The 17,235-nt window shown below is 39.7% G+C and overlaps 1 protein-coding gene across 3 annotated transcripts in view; it reads left to right on the top strand.

Annotated features, from left to right (window-relative positions):
- SLC38A1 (solute carrier family 38 member 1) overlaps positions 1-17,235 on the top strand; it is a 70,612-nt gene that overhangs the window by 43,886 nt on the left and 9,491 nt on the right. For all 3 annotated transcript variants that reach the window (XM_047065243.1, XM_047065242.1, XM_047065244.1), the window contains exons 6-13: positions 7,005-7,078; positions 8,487-8,579; positions 8,886-8,967; positions 9,984-10,066; positions 12,230-12,288; positions 12,411-12,527; positions 13,900-13,979; positions 15,593-15,693. In XM_047065243.1, coding sequence (XP_046921199.1) covers positions 7,005-7,078; positions 8,487-8,579; positions 8,886-8,967; positions 9,984-10,066; positions 12,230-12,288; positions 12,411-12,527; positions 13,900-13,979; positions 15,593-15,693 — 689 coding nt within the window. The remainder of the gene's footprint in view (positions 1-7,004; positions 7,079-8,486; positions 8,580-8,885; positions 8,968-9,983; positions 10,067-12,229; positions 12,289-12,410; positions 12,528-13,899; positions 13,980-15,592; positions 15,694-17,235) is intronic.

The raw sequence follows: 17,235 nt of genomic DNA, 5'->3' as shown, positions 1-17,235 counted from the left end.
GTTTTAAATTTTCTTGTAAGTATTCTGCCTCAACCAGCTTACATGTCTCTGAGTTTTGGAGAGAGGGGCTGTGGATTTGGCGGGAGATGATGGTAGGTAAAAGCAAGACTAATACTAAAGACTACTTTTCTTCCAGTGCTGGGAGTTTTTATATGGACTGTTCTAGCCATGAGGACAGTAAAAGTTTTAAGCTTTTTTAAAAAAATTAATTAATTTTGAGAGAGAGAGAGAGAGAGTGCGATCAGGGGAGGGGCAGAGAGAGAATCCCAAGCAGGCTCCACATGGTCAGTGCACAGAGCACGATGTGGGGCTCGAACTCAAAAGGTGAGATCATGACCTGAGCCAAAATCAAGAGTCGGACGCTCAACCGACTGAGCCACCCAGGTGCCCCAAAAGTTTTATACTTTTAACCTGGTTTAGAAGAGGAAGAATTAAAAAGTGTGGTGAGCCTCAGATCCTTTTGGAAGGAAAGAGACCTGGCTGGGGGGTGGGGTCGGGGGGAGAGGTCTGGCATTGAAAATCACTTAAAAATATACACGTTGGTCTGGGGCGCCTGGGTGGCGCAGTCGGTTAGGCGTCCGACTTCAGCCAGGTCACGATCTCGCGGTCCGTGAGTTCGAGCCCCGCGTCGGGCTCTGTGCTGATGGCTCAGAGCCTGGAGCCTGTTTCCGATTCTGTGTCTCCCTCTCTCTCTGCCCCTCCCCCGTTCATGCTCTGTCTCTCTCTGTCCCAAAAATAAATAAACGTTGAAAAAAAAATTAAAAAAAAAATATATATATATACACGTTGGTCAAGTAAGTGATGCCCTAATGCCCTGAGGAAGTCGACCAGGCCTTGCATTCACACTGAGAGCCAGTCAGTGTCCCACGGGAACAATAATGATACAGCTGTAAATGCTTCCCTTCATTGCAGTCTCACCTGGACAGCCATGGGGTCCGTGTTACAGCTAATCACGCTGTGGTGCTGGCACGGCCCCTCACCCAGACAGTGTGGCAGGCGATGCGGCACCAGTTCAGCGGTTGTGAGAAACAGAAGCGCTGAATGGTGTATGCCACAGGGCCAGAGCTTGCAGATTTAGATACGTGCTAGACCAGCAGCACCCGCAATACCTGGTAGCTTGGGAGAAATGCAGAATCTCAGGTCCCACCCCAGACCGACTGAGTTAGAACCTTCATTTTAACAAGATCCTAAGGAGATCTGTATAGAGCATTAAAGTCTGAGGACAGCTGCTTTAAACTTTGGCAAGGGAAGAGGACAGGGAGAGTAATGTGGGAAGAGTAATTGGGAAGGGTTCCCTTATGTTTTAAGAGGAGTGGGTGGGTCCTGGAGGAGTTGAAAGCGCTCACCTGCACGGCAGCCCCGAACGCCCCCTTCTGCACACCCCCATCAGTGCTATTTCTGGATCCGCAGCAGTGACTGCTGCCTCATCTCCACCTCTTTCCAGGGCTCTGGTGCTGGGTGGGGAGTGTGTCATATGATTTCTTGTTATTCAGCCAGGCTTTTTATTTTTTTTATTTTTTTTATTTTTTTTTTTTTAATTTTTTTTTTTTCAACGTTTATTTATTTTTGGGACAGCGAGAGACAGAGCATGAACGGGGGAGGGGCAGAGAGAGAGGGAGACACAGAATCGGAAGCAGGCTCCAGGCTCCGAGCCATCAGCCCAGAGCCTGACGCGGGGCTCGAACTCACGGACCGCGAGATCGTGACCTGGCTGAAGTCGGACGCTTAACCGACTGCCCCACCCAGGCGCCCCTCAGCTAGGCTTTTAAAAGATAATCTCATCATCCTTAAAGTGATGTGGCGTTGGTCCTTTGTTTTGTTTTGTTTTAGGTATAGTTTATATACAACAAAATTTTCCAATTTAAAGGATAGGATTTGATAAGTTTGCCCAAATCCAGTTGTGAAATCACCACCACAGTCATGGGATAGAACATTTCAATTGCCTTGAATGTTTTGGTTCCGTTTATTCTCATGGTTTTCCATTTTCTAAGCATACAGTGCTTTAAGAAATGAAATTATTATAAGGTCACCCATGTAATCTTTGGGTAAGTTATGGAAGAACAAAGAATTACTGTCTTATCAATGTGATTCAAAACAATCAATAAATGTTTTTGAAATAGATGTTTAGATGTTACTGTTTAAGGTAGGAGTCAAAATTTTCTTGCACCAAATACAGTAAATATATCGTGGACCATGGAGAACAGTAGTATTGCCAGAGAACTAGAAACAGGCAAGTTTCATCCCAGCTTTCAGAAGTGGTAAAAAGTAGATCCCAAGTAATATTTTAGGGCAATTTATTAAATAGCTTGTTTATGTGCAAATACCGCAGAAAATATTGCTCCACAGAGGCCAGTAGTGTTTTCCTAAATAGTTGTGTTAAACTAGCTTCATCTTTTGAGACAACAGTGAACTAGTAGGTCACAGGACTGTCTTAGGCAAAGTGTACCTTGATTTTAGCAGGACATTTGGCATAATCTCACATGACTTACAAATGAGATTCTAATATTTTGTAAATGCACTTATTCTTAGCTAAGAGTGTGCTTCGTTTGGTATTGTATGTAAACAGGCAAAGAGGATAGGCCATGACTCCAAATTAAACTGTCATGGCCTGTCCAGTAATGGAGGAACATAATAAAGCAATGAAATAAAAAGATTACTTGGGTGCTTGGGTAGAGGATGGATCATTGGGGCAAGAAACAGGAGACAGATAGAGACTACTGTAATTGCCCAGAAATTATGGGTGATAGTGACTTGGATTGGAGTAGTGGCCATGGAGATTGGGGGGAAAAAGCATATGGATTTAGGATATGTTTTGGAGGTAGAAGTGATAGGACATTTGCCAGTGAATTAGGTATGAGGGATAAGAGGGTAGATAAAAGATCAAGGGTGACTCCCAGGTTTCTGGCTTGAGCAGTTGACTGGATGGTGGGCCATTTTCTAGATGGTCTTGTTCTATTCAAAGTTGGTACCAGTGACTTGGATGAAGGCAAATTCAAGATATGAAGCTTGATGAGGTAGTTGGCACATAAGGAGAAAGGATCAACGATTCTAAAAGATGTCACAAGACTGGAAAGCTAAAATGTAGTGGAAATAAGTGCAGAGTCCTGCACTTAGCTTTCAAAAAAAGTACATAGGATAGAACCAGGAAGAGTAGCCTAATAGCAGTTTACAGCAGAAGCTCAAGAATGAAGAATGTGGCATGGCCACCATAAAAACAAACACTGAAATAGGTTGCCTTAAAGAAAGCATGATGTCCAACTCAAGTTAATAATCTTAACATGCTTTGTACTGTTGGGCCCGAAACTGAGGTGACAGCATTGTGCTTTTCTTGGCATACAGCCATTAAAAAGTACAGTGGAGGAACTGGACCATGACTGAGATGTAGAGCCTGAGCACTCCATCACAGGACAAAAGCTGGAAGAACTGGAGAGGTTTGGGTCAAAGGGTACAGTCTTAAAATGAGTGCCCATCAGATGGACCGTTTGGTGGGAGAGGGTTTCAAGCAGATTCAAGTAGGTTTACAGGATGAAATGAGGACCCAAGGGTAGAAATAGCAGCGGTAGTTTCAGCTCAGCCTCAGTTCCCGTGCATGGCACTTTCCAGAAACACGATGGGTTGCATATGTGTCCCCTGTAAGATAACTCTATAGATCTGGATGTCTGTGTGTTGGATGGAGCATAGATGTTTCCCGTGCTGGGTGCAAAGCTGGACAGGGTGGCCTCTAAGCTGTCTCCCTGATCCAGGAGTCTAGAATTGTTTCCTAACAGGAAACATCCTCTCCGAGGATGTCCCCACACCATACATATCTTCAAAGTGTTAATGACACAAGGGTTCTCAGAAGTTCCTGACCACATTCTTAACAAGAGAACTCTCCTGCCACTGCTTCCCCAGTGCCCATGTCCAGCCGGTCACATGTTCTGAATCCCCTTCTCTTCAAGGCTAAACATAAGACTGAAATATCAACATTGACAGCTCTGTTCCTATTGCTGAGGTTTAGTTCCCACCGGGACACCTTTTTCAGCATGCAGCTTTTGCCATAACCATGTTAAAACTTTTGGTCAATATGAGAAGTGTGTCTAGATATCCACATGAGACGAAAACAATGCATCACATGTTCCTCTCAGAACACGAATTCCAGCTTATATTTCTCTTCCAACAAACCACAACTGTATACAAATATCTAACTGGACAAACAGAGGCACAATCACAATGCTCAAGACAGGAGAAATGTTCAAGTAAGTCATTACATTCTCTCCCAACTCATTCTTCCTACTCTTGTTGATGTTATGTTTTGTGTCTTTGACATCTCTGGATCCCCTTACACTATTCTAGGATCTATGACAGCCAATTATACAACTCAGTGTTTCTAAGAATCTAGACAAGAAGGTGTCCTTCTCTAAATTTTAATTCTGTGAATACCACCAGATTCTCTTACAGCCTAAAGCAGTCTTAACATTTTACATACAGAATTTGTCTCTTATGACCTGATAGAAAAAGGGCTTTGTTTTATGTTAGTTTTCAGTTTTCGAAGGGCAGATTTATATTTTGGGAGGAATGGAGAAGATAGTCTTAGAGACTAGGTGGTTAAAGGCAGAGGTTGTCAGGCTCTTACTACAGGTCCTTTTGTGGGGGTGCAATGCTATGTCTCTTAAACATGGGAGTGGGAGGGTCGTTTCCTTCACCATGGGAGGACCTTGCTGTGCTGCTGTTCAGTGTGGGGAAAAAAATAGGTGAACTCCCTGCTAATATCTTCCCTGACCAACACTTTTCTCCCACTTGCAAAAGAAAAAGAGGTGATAGGAGTTTATGAAGAAATCCTTTTCTTCTTGCCAAGGGCCACAGGCCAGCCGAGCATCACCTACAAAGAGATTCAACCAAGTAGAACATGTTAAGAGGCAACAATGTGTAAAAACCATGTGGTCCCAGGGGCTACTTAGCTGAGTAACCGATGTTTCCTGGATAATGTTTCTTTTGCTAATAAATACCCAGTTCTTCTAGGCTTAGGGCCTTTGGTTTATCATTATGTAGACGTTGGTAAGTCTCTCGCCTGCTAGGCACATAGTTCCTGCAAGGCCATGCTCTTTACTCATTAGCCTGGGGCTCAGTGGCAATATCCCCTCTCCTCCCCAGGTCAGTTGCGGGAGAACAGACTCAATGGGGGACATGTCGGTCACTCCATGGCGATTCCTAAAATGACATCTATCCTGTCCCCAACTGGAAGTCCATGCTATTCTGTGTCACACAGAATTTCTCTGTGGCTTGTTGCATGCTCATGTAGGAGTTGCCAGTGTGTGTTCAGTGTCCCAAAAAGTATGAGGGAGCTCTGAGTGAATTTCATAGCTTGCTTCTTTAAAATAAATATTGTTTATCTCTTCAAGATGAAAGAAAAGTCATACCACAATTGTGTCCTATATCTTCCTATCTGACAGAGCATATAAAATCATGTTCCATTACCATATCTCAAAACTACTGGATTGGTTAATAAATGCTTGCTCTCATTTCTTGAGAAACTATCTATTTCTCGAGTCCCTCAGCCAGAATAGATAATAAGGGACTTACCCTCTTAATCACCCTCCTACTCAAGGATCTTAGCTAGGTCAATCTGTGTCTGAATGCACTTTCTTACAATCCTATCTTAATCTAAATTCCCCTTTTTATTAGCTGGTCAGTTTGGTCTTCACCCAAAGTGTTAGGTTTTTCTATTATTTCTCCCAGTGTTTTGTTTTACCTCTACTGAGCTCTGTCCCTCTTTTATGTTTTGTGGCCAATCTCTGGCATTCCATCTATTTTGCAGTTAACCATTCTGTAGTCCCCACTTATCTCCTGATGGCCACACTGCACACAAGAGAAGCAAACTGCCATGAGAGATATAAGACAAGAGAGAGCCACAGAGCTGTCTTTCTGCCTGGGGCAAGGGAAGGCACCCAAGGAGGTGACATCTGAGCTGGGCCCAAGGGCAGTGGTTCAGAGGGTGTGCAAGGTGGGGGAAGGGTTGGGAAGAGAGAGCCCACACATGATGTGCCAAGTACCTCTCAATGGCACTTGCTAGAAAAACCATTGCCTTAATTACTCAAAAGTTGAATCAACTGCAGTAACGTATTGTTCTAAGGTTATATTTCCCTACCTCAGGAAAGTGAGTGGTTTCACTACGGGGACTAGAATTTTTTTTCTTTTTAGTAAATAGGCTTTATTTTCAATTACTAAATATGAACCAAATGATTCAGAAATAATCTGTGTAATCTCCTGCATCATTTTAACTGTGCTTTTTCTTGAGGAGGGTTTGATAATGAGCCGGATGTACTAAAACAAAAACATGAGGTCGTCATTCAAAAAAGTCTTTTTATTTTTCTTATCAAAGTTTTCCCATCAGTTAAAAGAAGTGCTTTTTCTTTAAGAGTAAGGTACCAGGTGCAAAAAAAAGTGGATTATCTTTGTGGTCCAGTGTATAGATTCAAAAGTAGCCACAGAGTCATTAGAGTAATTAGATGAAAAGTACCTTAGACATCATTGAGCCTGTGTCTATGCTATAGGTAAGGAATCTAGGGATGGGAGAAATTGAGCAAGTTGCCTAAAGTCACATGGTCATTGACCTAAGAGTCACAAAAGCCTTTTCCTCAGCCCCCACCCTCACCCTATCCCCTCACCCCTTTCTCACACTTTCTCACTCGGATGTAAGGGAAAGTGCATCATAGACCATAAAAGCTATCTTTCATAATATTGTTTGAAAGTCATCTCAACTGAAATGACCTCAGAGAGCTATTTAGACTTTGAATTATGTAGGGGATTTGCACTGTTAGGGCTACTCTGATTCTAAATAGCAGTTCTTTATTGGGTAGAACATTTTTATTCAGGATTTTAAAGAGGGCATGACTAATAGTTCCCAAAATTTGGGTGCTACTAACGAATAGTGTTAACAATATAAACAAGCCTTTGCCCTTCTAAAAAATGTAAGGTCAGAGTATGTTCTTTTATAGTTATTACAAGACTTATTTTCTTTGCTTTAGGATACTTTTGACTTCTGTGACACTGCTGTCTATATATTCAATAAACCTTCTTTTGATCTGTTCAAAGGAAACAGGTAAGCTGATAATACGTCTATTTTGTGAAAGCCAGGGTACTGTGAACAAATGATACCCTCCCAGTTCAGCCACTGATTATTGAAGAGCACTTTGGCCTACAGTCACTCGAAAACCTCTAGTGGTATTTACCCAGAGAAATAGATACAGCACCATAGAAATTAAATTGTCATGAACATTGAGAAAATAGCGTTGCCATTTAAAGTGAACCCTCAATTATACCTGTTTTTCTAGTTTAAGATGACTCCATGTGAAAGGCTTCAGTTTTTCCTTAGTTCTTTGTAAATTCAGAACAAGGATCCCATGTTTTGATATTATAACCTTCATGATTTTAAAAGTAAACAGAGCTTTCATTCTTTTTTTGTGTATATTCCAAGGAGAAAATGTTACTCCCAAGGCAACGTGGGAGCGAGGGTACTGTGGAAAGGCTCCAAGTTCTGGGCAGTGTCCTACCTGAAGTGTTTATTTTCTATTCCTGGGACGAATGGATTCTGTTTGTAATACTCTGACTTTTACATTGGCTAAAGCCACATTGGCCAGCTATTATTGTACATAGACGGCTCCATTTAACTGGGACATTTTGTAATAGATGGAGGATCTACCATTGTCTAGTTTAAACACCAGTCTTATGAAGGATTAAACAAAGTTTTAATTATAGTCTGACCCATATTGCTTTCTGTAAACATTTTGAAAACATGAGCTGAACCGTCATAAAGAAATATAAACATGTTTTTTTAATGAATGGTTTAACAGTTTAGTATTTACTGAGATGAGCCAGTTGAACACTTAAGGATTTTGCTGTAGCCAAATTATTCTTTTGACAGATTTATCTATTGGTCTCTTTTGTGAGTGGCATATCTTTGAAGTAAATTTTACAAATGATCAAAATTCTGGTGTTGACTATTATGTTTCTAAGTTTGTTACTCTATTTAGGACACATGAGGCATTCATGGAATATTATTAAGATAATTCCTTGTTAGCCTAATCAGTTCATGTAATTAATTCAAAAGGAAACTTTCATCCCAGTCATCAGGATTTTTATTTTTAAATCAAATCTTTATTTTAATGATATGCACCAAACCTGAGAATGAGGTCAGAGTAGGAATTTCCCCCCAGTAAAGTAGGAAGACTCTTTGAGATAGTCAAAAATAAGCCTTACGACCTAACAATTTAAGTGGAATGCTTTTGTAGCCAACCTGAAAAAGGAGAAATAGTGGTCATGTCTGACATTTTAAAATGTCAAGAGGTTGCAACACCTTAACCCTTGCAAAGCCATAAAGGCCATTTGTGTAATTTTGAGAAAGACACAGAATAACTTGGGGAATAGTCAATAGAACGATGAAATCTTGGCTTTCTTTAGCTTTTAGAACGCTGTCATTTCTTGTGTCCTCAACTATGATTTTTAAATAGGCTGCATGGTTTATGAGAAGCTGGGAGAACAGGTCTTTGGCACCACAGGGAAGCTCGTAATCTTCGGAGCCACCTCTCTACAGAACACTGGAGGTAAAAAGAACTCGCTTTTCTATACATAACTTTGAAGTATGTGAATATTATTATCTTTTCTAATTCTGGTGGTTGGGTGGCCACATGAATTTTAACAAAATGGAAGCAGTGTCCTTCTCATTGCTTAAATGGCACATGGAAAGTGAAGCAGAGAGATCACTTACTCAAAACCAAGTATACTGAGTATCTAAAACTGTCTTTGTGTCCTATTGAAGGTCAGTGTAAGAACAGGCTGTTAGCCTTTTATGCAGCCTGCAACGTGAGCCTTAGTATCTCCTTTCTAAAAATGTTCTCATCTTCCTCTAGCAATGCTGAGCTACCTCTTCATCGTCAAAAATGAACTACCCTCTGCCATAAAGTTTCTGATGGGAAAGGAAGAGGCGTTTTCGTAAGTTACGGACCATTTTTTTTCCTTTGTGAGATAACTAAAATATTTTTAACTTAAATGTGGACTGACCAAAGTTTGTGTCTTCTGAAAACCGCAGAAACCCTAGCTTTCCCTAGGTTGTTTTTCTCTTTCTTCCTAGCTCCAACAAATTTCCCTGGGGTTATGTAAATGAAAGAAGCAGGGAAAGCTATTTGAATATGAACATTTAAAAGGTAGATTTATCTGTCATGCTGCAAACAATAGATGCTACATCTCCCCAAGTGCCTAAAATCTATGTCTGGTTTCTAGAAAATAGAACAGATAGGGAGTATTTTTAACACAGAAGTATATTTAACACAGAAGTGGAACATGGAACAACATGAAGACCCTAGTCTCTGTCTTGGAGAGCGAAATTTACATGAGCCAACCGGAAAACGCTACAGCTGCACCTGACATATCCCTTGTTTTGACTTCCTCTTTGATTGCTCTTGTTAGTCTTAGTTTCTCTGTTTTCTTTCAAGGGAGAATCCTAGAAGCCAGAGTTCCTAGTGGTGTAGCACCAGGGCTCAAGGTCAAGTACAAGAGATTAGGGAGAAAGCAATGCCTACCTGTGGTGACTTGTTTTTCAATGGTATTAGCCAAACACAACAAAAAGGAACTTCTCCTTAAATAATTGATCAGACATGTTGTAATCTGACTGAATGCAGTGTATGCATTCAGCTTTGAAACCAGGTAAATAATTCAAAGGAATGCCACAGTTAGCGGATGGGGGGACGGGAAATAATCCCTTTCTTCCATCACTTGGGAGAGACTGTAGTAAACAGGAGTGGTTGGTTGGGTTATAGTGTTTGGGTAAGCCTGAATAATGATAGAAATTCATGGTAAAAATTAATAACAGCAAAAAATAGCAAAATAATAATAGCAATAATAGAAAATAATGATAGCAAAAAAATTAGTAAAATTGTGAAATGTTACATTTGAGAAAAAATAATACTTTCTAAGAAAATATGACCCAACCACTTAAACGCCTTTTTCAGAGCCTGGTATGTGGATGGCCGTGTTTTGGTGGTGGTAGTTACCTTTGGCATAATCCTCCCTCTGTGTCTCTTGAAGAACTTAGGTAAGGAAAGATCTTGCTTTTATCATAGTCTCTACAGTGCCCAACCCAGATGAATCAGAAACCTAATACAAATGAACAACTTTGCCCTCTACTTTCCCTTGTAGGGTCAAGATTAAGTGAGTGATAAATTACAAGTATTAATCAGGCTTTACTTTAATATGAGATAAAAACACTGGTCAATATGTGACCTCCTCAGCAATCCCTCTACCAGGCTGTGGAGGGAAAAGGGAGGTTCTGGGGTCAGGAACACACACAGTGCTATGTCCAATAGCATAACCTACAGGCTCCTCTGAGAAAAGTTCCAAAAATGGAATTCTCCTTACACAAGATCTTATATATCCTGATAATATAGATACGTAGATTTTAAAATCTGTTATCAAGGGGCGCCTGGGTGGCTCAGTCGGTTAAGCGCCCAACTTCAGCTCAGGTCACGATCTCGAGGTCCGTGAGTTCGAGCCCCGCGTCGGGCTCTGGGCTGACGGCTCAGAGCCTGGAGCCTGCTTCCGATTCTGTGTCTCCCTCTCTCTCTGCCCCTCCCCTGTTCATGCTCTGTCTCTCTCTCTGTCTCAAAAATAAATAAACGTTAAAAAAATTTTTTAAGAAAAAAAAAATCTGTTATCAAGACAGAAAGTTGCTTATATTTATCCCCAAAAGTATTATGAATCACTCTTAAATTATCAGTCTAACCATTTTCAATTATTTGCTTTACTGAGGAGGAAGGGAGAAGCGAAGTCAAACTCAATAGATAATCACTAAGTCCCATCCATTTGGTTCTGACATTTTTTTGTGTGTATTCAGAGACAAACGTGCCTGATGTTATGGGAATTTTACACATTGAGTTATATGGCCAAACTGCTATCCAATCCAAAATGCATTTCCTTTAATTCTGGGCTAACTCAAGGCAGACATTTGCCTTTAAAAACATTTTCTTTTTAATGTTTATATTTATTTTTGAGAGAGACAGAGTGTGAGCAGGGGAGGGGCAGAGAGAGAGGGAGACACAGAATCTGAAGCAGGCTCCAGGCTCCGAACTGTCACCACAGAGCCCGACGCGGGGCTCAAACCCACCAACTGTGAAATCGTGACCTGAGCCAAAGTCGACATGCAACCAACTGAGCCACCCAGGCACCCCTCAAGGCAGACATTTTTAGATTAACGTTCTTCCCCAAATGATTGCTAACCATAGTGTTTTGTATGAAAAATATCAAGCCTCTGTAGCTGTTCTGTAAAATCTATAAATAGATATTTCTCTCTTTTTTTTTAAATGTTTTTATTTGTTGTGAGAGACAGAGAGAGAGAGAGAGAGAGGGAGGGAGATTGAGAACACAAGCCAGAGAGGGGCAGAAAGAAAGGAGAAAGAATCCCAATCTGCTGATAGCGCAGAGCCCACTGCAGGGCTCGATCTCAAGAACTGTGAGATCATGACCAGAGCCAAAACTGAGAGTTGGACGCTTAACCACTTGACCACCCAGGTGCCCCTATAAATAGGTATATTTCTTAAAAAATGACTTAATTTTCTGGTTTTGAGGTCTGTGTTTTGGCTTTTCTATGTATATACACGTAGCTCTTTGCAGTTTAAGGAGGGAAGGCCTCTTCTTCTCCAGGGATAAGAATAGCGCATCCTCCCAGAAACAACTTAACTCTGCCCATGTGGAGGTTATAGGGGTTGGGGGATTCCAAGGCAGCCAGTGTGAAGATCCCCAGATGCTCAGTTTATTCCTAGAAATCACTTCATCTCCTCTGTGCATCCCCCTCATCAGAGAAGAGAAGCATTATAGCTGATATTCAGTACGTGCACAATAGGTGCATAGTAAAGAACTATTGAGTAGATCAGAGTCAAAGAGTAAATGGATTTGGCAATAGGAATCCATCAGAGTATAGCAAAAGAGAGCAATGGCCACATTTGGGAGTCTCTTTTTCCCTAGATCTGGGAATCTGCGTTGTCTGGTGTTATCAGCGAAAACTGGAATCAGAACATTAATATGATGTTTTTATTTAAAGTCACCATTATATTGCCAAATCAAGTAGCACTCTCAAGTAATAAGTCTTATATTTACATAAGCATATTTGTATATTATTGGAACTATGCTTGAAATGATGCATTGGAGGAAACAAGGTGATGTGTGAAATAATAACAATAAATTTTTTCAACTTTTCTTTTAGGGTATCTTGGCTATACCAGTGGCTTTTCTTTGAGCTGTATGGTTTTTTTCCTAATAGTGGTAAGTGCTGACGAAAATGGTTGGCTTGGTTTTGCCATAGTACAAGGCCACACAGCAATTTTTCATTGTTTGGCTTTATTTGATAAAGTCTATATTGTTTTTCCCATATTTCTTAATACCAGGTTATCTACAAGAAATTTCAAATTCCCTGCATTGTTCCAGAGCTAAATTCAACAACAAGTGCTAATTTAACCAATCCTGACATGTGTACACCAAAATATGTTACCTTCAATTCAAAGGTAAGTTTCCCTATCTTTTAAATATAATAAAGAGCATTTTATTGAGGGAATTATATTTTTCATACTTGTAGTTAAATTGCCTTGATGAAAATATTCATTCTCGATAGAACAGCATACCAGTACTTCCAAATTCCCACAATCTAGAGACCTTTGGGAAATAGACAAATATTATATTTCATGCTCCGTCTTGTCCAGTTTACACATAGGGCAACTTTAAGCTTTCTCTGCGAAAATCTCTCTCTGGATAATTGTCTCAGCTCCTCTCTTGCTTGTAGATCTTTAAAAATGATAAATAACATCTTTAGCCGACTGCGCCTTATCTGCTGGTGGCAGAAATACAGATACCACCACAAACTGGCGCTTAAGAAACTTGCCTACTGTTGAGATATTGTTAATAGTATGGGGGAACAGTGGACTATAGAACCAGGCAGGCTTGGATCTAAATCCTTAGGCAAGTTACCAAACCCTGTGAAAAACAGGATTCTGTTCTGTATCTTATGGGATTTTTTAGAATGTGCCTGGTATAGTGCTCGGGCAGAATTGGAGCATGATATATTGTTACTTTTCTTCCTTCTTTTTGCATAAGAAGTCTCACTGAGTTTGAGTTTTAAAAAGTCTTATCTAAGAAAACTAAATAGATCTCTCTCTCTCAACTCTAATGATACAGCCAAAGTAGTGAATGTGGAAGTAGTTTTCTTTTTAGAGCCATCTTTTATGTCTGATTGACACGCCCTATAAAGCAAAGAGCAGTGAAATAGAGGCGGAAGTCCTGGGCATGTCACCTAACCTGTTGGAGGGAGTAAGGAGAAAAGCAGTGGTCTGTCTACTAATCAGTGTGGTTGTAGAGACTCAGTGAAATAACGTAGGAAACATGCTGTGTGACCAGCCAGCACGATGCTATGCCTGAAGTATGTGAAATATGCTATAGGTGAGGTGAACCTTGAACCCCTCTGTGCGAAGTGCCTAATGTCTCCAGCTAGATAAGACCTCTTAGAAAAGCTGCTTCTATTTTAGAGATCAAAGCCCTCCTAATAACCAAATAATCCAGGGATTCTGAAGAGCTATCAGACAAAAAGACAGCTCAGAAAGGGGCATCTGGGTGGCTCAGTCTGTTAGACATCCGACTTGGGCTCAGGTCATGATCTCACGATTCATGGGTTCGAGCCCCGGGTCGGGTTCTGTGCTGACAGCTCAGAGCCTGGATCCTGCTTCAAATTCTGTGTCTCCCTCTCTCTCTGCCCCTCTCCAACCCACTCTCTGTCTGTCTCTCAAAAATAACTAAACATATTAATAATAATAAAAAATACTGGAGTTGAATAATGTTTATGGTAAGAATGCTTTTTCTTAATGTTTATTTCTCTCTTCCCAATAGACCGTGTATGCTTTGCCAACCATTGCGTTTGCTTTTGTCTGCCACCCATCAGTCCTGCCGATTTACAGTGAACTTAAAGAGTAAGAGATTTTTTTTTCTCCCCTTAATCATTTTTCTCCCCATAATCTCCCTCATTAATGGGAAAATCCTATATTAAAATAAATAGACTTGTATAATGAACCCCACAGACTAATCACCCAGCTTCAGCATTTACTTTTTCACATTCTTGAGCAAGTAGTATATTTAAAAAAAAAAAAAAGAGCAAGAAACATCAGAAAGCTGCAGCATATTTTGACCATAAATATATAAAGCGGCCAAGTGTGTGGACTTTTTTGTTAAATTGATTTTTCAGATACTGTGTTACTTAGGCGAGTTCAAGTATTTGTGTTGCTTTACGTAACTTATGCTTATTTTATAAGTGTATAATAATAATCAGGTTGCAAAATGCGCTGTGTCTGATTTGCCTCTTGGTTTAGATGGAAAAGGCTGCTCAATCAGGCAGAAAGAAATTAATGTTAAGGCCACAAACTGGACAAAAGTATATTATTATTCATTTTAAACTCTTAAGATGATTCTATAGATATGTTTTTGATTGCTTTTCTTGAGAAAATTAAAGTCCTGCTTATAAATTCCATCCTGGGTTCTCTTTTTAGCCCACTGTCAGCAGACTTTCCATACAAAAATAGTCATCATGGCATAGTCTTAAGCTCAGCAAATGTATACAATATAGCTGTCTATTTCCATTTTGAAACAAAAATAAAATAGATGTCATTTAGCATTGATTCACTCAGGACTCTTTCATATTTAATTGATATATGGGTAAATTTTGAAATACCTACAGCTACCTATGTGTACATCAATCATAATGTACATCAATCATACTTTATGATCCTATACTTAGGGTATTTACATATGTGTTTAACATCTTTTAAATTTAATAGTCCAGCTTTTAATTTGTAATTTTCTGATGTGTGTAATTCTTAATTTTTCTTGTTTGCCGTATTTCCTGTTATGACACAAACAAAAGTTAGGACTGTCATGGTCTCTTATTGAGCACAAGTCTTGTAGATTAATTATTTGGGCCATTAAAGCAACTTACAGGTTTGTCCAAACTCTCAGGGTAAACTTGACCTAAGAGTTAGGAGCCCTTCATCATCGTATCCATGACCACTTGTGTACTAATCGCTCTGGAAACGGAGACTTTCTGGTGCATCCTGGGCTACTCAGTGGGGAAAAAGGAACCTAAACTGCAGCTTTAGCAACAGAACACCTGAGGTCAAGTTCCAGCTTTGCCCCTGATTTCTGGGGCTGGGAGAACAGCATCTGAATTTATTCTGCCCTTTTCCTCGTACATGCTGAGTATGGAGATAATATCAAAAACAAATACTAAAAAATATTCTCTGCCCTTCAGATGAGAACCTGATATTCTTTCAAAAGAATGGGGAAGAACACTCAAGGGATTGTTAGTTCCATGAATCTCTCTGTCACAATACCCATTTGGTATAAAAGAAGTTATTCTAAGCTGGCGAAATTGCAGGGGGCAGGGGAGGGTTCGGGAAAGGGAGGTAATTTCAGCTGGTCAGATCTGTCCTAGCCTGATAGAAGGCTGTTATTATTCTTCAGTATTAACACTGGCGCTTAAATTCAGTAACATGGTTGTTAATTTTTAAAATTCCTTTATCTTTGTTCATAGTCGATCACAGAAAAAGATGCAGATGGTTTCCAACATCTCCTTTTTCGCCATGTTTGTTATGTACTTCCTGACTGCCATTTTTGGCTACTTGACATTCTATGGTAAGTGGCTTCTGTTAGCACATAAATAGAGGTGTTTGTAAATAAATCAGCGAAAATTAGTATCCAAATAACTTTTAACGTGATAGCCCAAAAAAGCCACAAATCTACCCATTGATTTTGCTGGTCTTTCCTTATACAAATGGTGATGACTCCTTTATATATCTGTGCAGACTGCACAGTATAATAATTACTGAAACAAGATACTGTATTTTTTTTTCTCCTACTACTGTCTTTAAAAGAAATTGCATTTTATAAGTATTCCACCTTTACCGAGGAAAGTTTAAAACTATACCAGAGGAGGCTTTCTTAATTGCTATTGTGAATTGGGTCAGATTCCATTAATAGAAAAGAGACAGAGACAGATTTTGCAAGTGAGAAAGAGCAGGGTGCTACCCTCCTGACACTTGTGTTAATTAAAAATAAAACGCCTGACTGTTCACTGCAATTTGGAGCCCTGCAAAGATTTGAAGGAATGGAAGAGAAGGTTAAAAGGAATGAAACCTGAAAAAGAGATATACTGTATTTCATTTGTAATTTATTGACCTTGTATGAATAGTTTACCTTCTTTTACTAAGTCTTCATCCTCTCCTATTCAAATTATCCTCCAGCTGTATTTAACATGTTTCATTATTATTATAATTTGGGACCTGATTTAAATTTGAATACATATATTTCACATTGTTCTCTATTAAATAATATTTCTCTGGGGCATTTTTTTTTTCATAAACACAAACGCCTCAAAATTTAAACATGTATAGAGATGATTAATTCAGCCTGGAGAGAAAGGCTACCCTGATTATATAGTTGTATTATTACCATTTTCACAAGCAGTGGCAGACAGCATTGTCTGATGAATCCATAAATGCCACATTAAATTTTTGCATAAAAAGGGTGTTTCTAAGTTTCCTGCAGAGTTGCAGGCCTGGGAGAGGGGGTGGTAAAGGGAGGGAGGGAGAGCTTCATGTTAGTTGAACAGTCTCACTGTTATCTTGTTCAAGCTTTGAGTTTTCTTTGCAAATCCATTTCTTTTTCCACATAAAGTAGAATACAAACCCTTTCATACTCTTAGGTTAAAGCGAAAGGCTCAGCTATTTTTAGATGGTTATGAGTTTTAAATCAAGAAAATTAAAACCAATGAGATTTTTATTACAACCTAGGCTCCTTTTTCCAAAACTGAGGCCAGTCTATGGCCCAGCATAGAATTGGAATCCCACCCCCAGACTCTTGAGATTGGTTCATTCTAGCTTTGGTTGTCTTTGAAATAACATTCAGAAGCTCAGAGTTAAGAAAAAGTTCAAAGTGGTACAGAAGCTAAATACTTTTTTTAAATAAGAAAACCATACATGAAAGAGAATTACTTCCTGATTGTGGTGAAGTTCCATTAGAACCTCTGTTGCTTGGCCACTGGAAGTTGTGTGAAAAGAGGAGGGTTTGAAAAACGCTCTATGTAGCCCATAGTCCCCTCAGCAAGACTGCAGCAATTTGGCATTGTTTGATGAGTGGCAACAAGGGAGGGAAAATCTAGATTATTAGAAGGGTTTT

This window comes from Lynx rufus, unplaced genomic scaffold (genome assembly GCF_022079265.1).
Source record: "Lynx rufus isolate CCGP_SWC_20201006 ecotype Redwood Valley unplaced genomic scaffold, mLynRuf1.p SCAF_7, whole genome shotgun sequence".
NCBI lineage: Eukaryota > Metazoa > Chordata > Mammalia > Carnivora > Felidae > Lynx > Lynx rufus.
Note: the sequence above shows the minus strand (reverse complement) of the source record. Positions and strands in the feature narration are given on the sequence as shown.